Genomic DNA, 3,087 nt, shown 5'->3' on the forward strand with positions numbered 1-3,087 from the left:
CTCCGGGCAAAGCTGACAGCACGAGAGGAAACGGCCCCGAGTGGCGTCAGGAGAGGTTTAGGTTGGGTATTAGGAAATTTTTTAGTGGGAAAGGTTATCAAGCACAGGAATAGGCTGCCCGGCGAAGTGGTGGAGTCACCATCCCCGGAAATGTTAAAAAGCCCTGTGGAGATGGCACTTAAGGACACGGTTTGATGGTGAACATGGTGCTGGCGCTGGGTTCACGGTTGGAGTTGATGATCTTAAGTCTTTTCCTTAACCTTTATGTGTAAAGATGATACAAATTATGTATTCAGATAAGACACCCGCTCCTCTGTGAGCGCCCTTCCCCCTCAGGTTTGACCACGTTGCCACGGAGCTTTTTTAAATAAACCCCGATTTTGTGCTCAGCTCTAGAAGTGCAGTGTAACACGGCTGGGTCTGGCCAGCTCTGGGTAAACGGCAGATTTTGGACAGCTGCTCCACCCTGGGAAGCCCATGCTGGTTTATGCTGTCTAGAAATTATGTCAGGGTATGCCAGTCTCTTTTTCACAAATTAAACAGTATTTTAGCTCCCAAACCTACCATAAGCAGCATAAAAAAATCTGTCAGATGGAAGAAAGATTTACCAGAGATTGCCCATGTGTGTGGTGTTACTGTCGCCTGTGTCAGTGTGGGCACAGCCCAGTTTCTCCATTCTTTTGATTATTTTGCCAAACTAATTTTGGATTATTTCAGATTTGACTAAATGGTGACTAAAACATCTGCCTCAGGAGCACTCTGCACCCGTGTTAGCTAATATTGTTAGGTGACTTGAAGTGCACAAGTTATAATGTCATGCAGTACATAACAGCATCTACAACAACTACTAATGCAAATAAAAAGGATCACTGGATTCTTAATTCAGTTATATGAGACTTTATATAATGGGATTAGCAGGAGAAATACTCTCAGAGATTTCCTCAAGGTGCAACCAGTGGAAATTTGTATTTTAGAGTCTTTCAGAAGCAGTGATGATTTATTTGAAATTCCCACTGTGGAAGAATATTTCTGTCCTTAAAGGTAGTCTTAGGTAGGATAATATTGAATTTCAATTTTATTGAAAACCCTTAACTATTCTGCTTATAAAATTTAATTTACTTTAATGTAAAATACATATTTTCATTATGAAGAATGTTACTTTGTCTCTCAAATTTGTCAGCTCTTTAAAAGAATTTTCTGTTCTCACAAAGTGGATTTTTTAAAAACAAAAGAGCTTCTCAAATTGCTTAACTGAAAACTGGTTACTGAATTGCATAAGTTTTTGTCTTCTGGCAAAAGCCTGCACATAAATGTCTTTAAATTTGTACTTCACATTTTCAGAGCCTTCATCCCAAAGTTTTTCTTATCACTTCTATACATTAAGATAAAAGTTGCTATTGGTTCTCTTATTTTTTCATTTCCAAAAAGACCACATGTAGTTCTGTATCCTAGATGTTTCTTGTCAACATCTTAGATAAAATGGTTCTTTTATATTGTTATTTATATTGTAAGGTTTTATGTTACTTGAATCACCACTTTCTTGGCTTATCTAAACATAAAAGTGGAAAAAACAGCCTCTAAAATAGGAGATGCGTGCTGACAAAAAGAAAGCACATTGAAATCCAGCTTTCAGGTGCAGCAAGATGATGACAGCTTCAGTCAAACCTGCTGAGCTGGGGAGAGCCTTATCTGTGCCCTGACTGCAGCAGTGTGACAGGGGTTCAGATTTTATGTCAGACAGAAGGAGTTGCCATAGAGAAAAGCTGCTGTGAGAAAGGTAAAAGCCAAGGAGATGGTGCAGCTCTCCCAGCAGCTTTTAAATCAGGCAGCATTTCTGTGCTGCAGAATAAGTGGTTCAAAGCTGATTTTTGAGATCTGGTGATGCCTCAGGAGCAGGGATCCTTCCAAGTCAATGCTCATCTGTAACTGTTAATTTTCCTGTTAGTTATTTAGTATTGGAAGAGGCAGTGAGAAGACAAGTCCTTAAAGCTGGAGGATGAAAGGCTAAGAAATTGTTTAATTTGGGCCATCACACATTTTTGGAGGAGAAAAAAAGCACTGGATTAAATATTAAAACAATTATAGTATTATTTTCATTTAATATAGCCTCCTGTGTAAAAAAAGAACTTGTATCAAAGGAGAAAATAATTGAAGGGTCATACGAGGAAGAAAAGCCTCTGTTTTCCCTGATGGGTGTTTTCTATTATTTTTCCTCTCTCTGGTAAAACCTATAAATAAACAGAAACTGCTTTGTAACATCTAAAATCTGAAGGCTCACTTCAAAAAGGAACTTTTGTTACTAACTATACAAATACAGGGAGCCTGGCAGGTGATTTTCTTGTTAGAAGAAAGATTATTATTCTTGCTAGAAGAAAGATTATTATGTATTTCTTGCTCATAAACCTGGGCAGGACCATTTCATTGCTGATTTATGAGGTGAAGGATTGCAGTCATGTCTGTCAGTGGCTGTGGCCTGTTATGTTTTTCATTGAACTTGACAGGACATTTGTTCTTGTAAAAGTTTTTGAATCTTAAGAAAAATCAGGAACCCCTGTGGTTCAAGTCCACAGAATGCATACTGGAAAAAAAAAGGAACAAATCAGTAACCAAAGACACAAAATATTTTTTATGATCTTGATGTTCTTCGAGCATTCCTGAACAGCAAGAGTTTCCAAGAGGCCGCACTGTGGATGTGTCACTTTGGTGGCCACATGTCGAATGCGCTTTTGAGTCATTTTGGTCCAAGGCACTTTGTGTCAAAGCCGTGCATGTCTGTACAGCTGCTGGCAGAGTCTAACACGTGTCCCTGTGGCGGAAAGGATTCCAAACAAATGCTCCCGCAGCAGGAGCGGGGGAGGGTTTGAGCTCAGGTGTGGGTGTGAGCTCCCCTCGGTGCCGGGCCGAGGTGCCGGCTGCGTCAGCGTTGGCAGAGCAGCGCCGATGCCCCCGGGAAGGAAATGACACTCAGCGGGAAATAGCGTCTGCACGGCCCTATCCACACGGTCAGCCCTAGGGCAGGTGCCGGGCTTCGCCGCCGCCGCGACGCGGGGGAGCCCGGCGGGAACTGCCGAGGCCGCAGCAAGGCCC

At 41.6% G+C, this 3,087-nt stretch overlaps 1 protein-coding gene across 1 annotated transcript in view; it reads right to left on the reverse strand.

Annotated features, from left to right (window-relative positions):
- Positions 1–2,735, reverse strand: part of NKAP (NFKB activating protein) — a 9,001-nt gene extending 6,266 nt beyond the window's left edge. Inside the window, exon 1 of the mRNA XM_031056106.1 lies at positions 2,651–2,735. Within this exon, the coding sequence (XP_030911966.1) occupies positions 2,651–2,735 (85 nt within the window). The remainder of the gene's footprint in view (positions 1–2,650) is intronic.
- Positions 2,736–3,087: the final 352 nt, after the last annotated feature.

This window comes from Geospiza fortis, unplaced genomic scaffold (genome assembly GCF_000277835.1).
Source record: "Geospiza fortis unplaced genomic scaffold, GeoFor_1.0 scaffold157, whole genome shotgun sequence".
In the NCBI taxonomy this organism is placed as follows: domain Eukaryota; kingdom Metazoa; phylum Chordata; class Aves; order Passeriformes; family Thraupidae; genus Geospiza; species Geospiza fortis.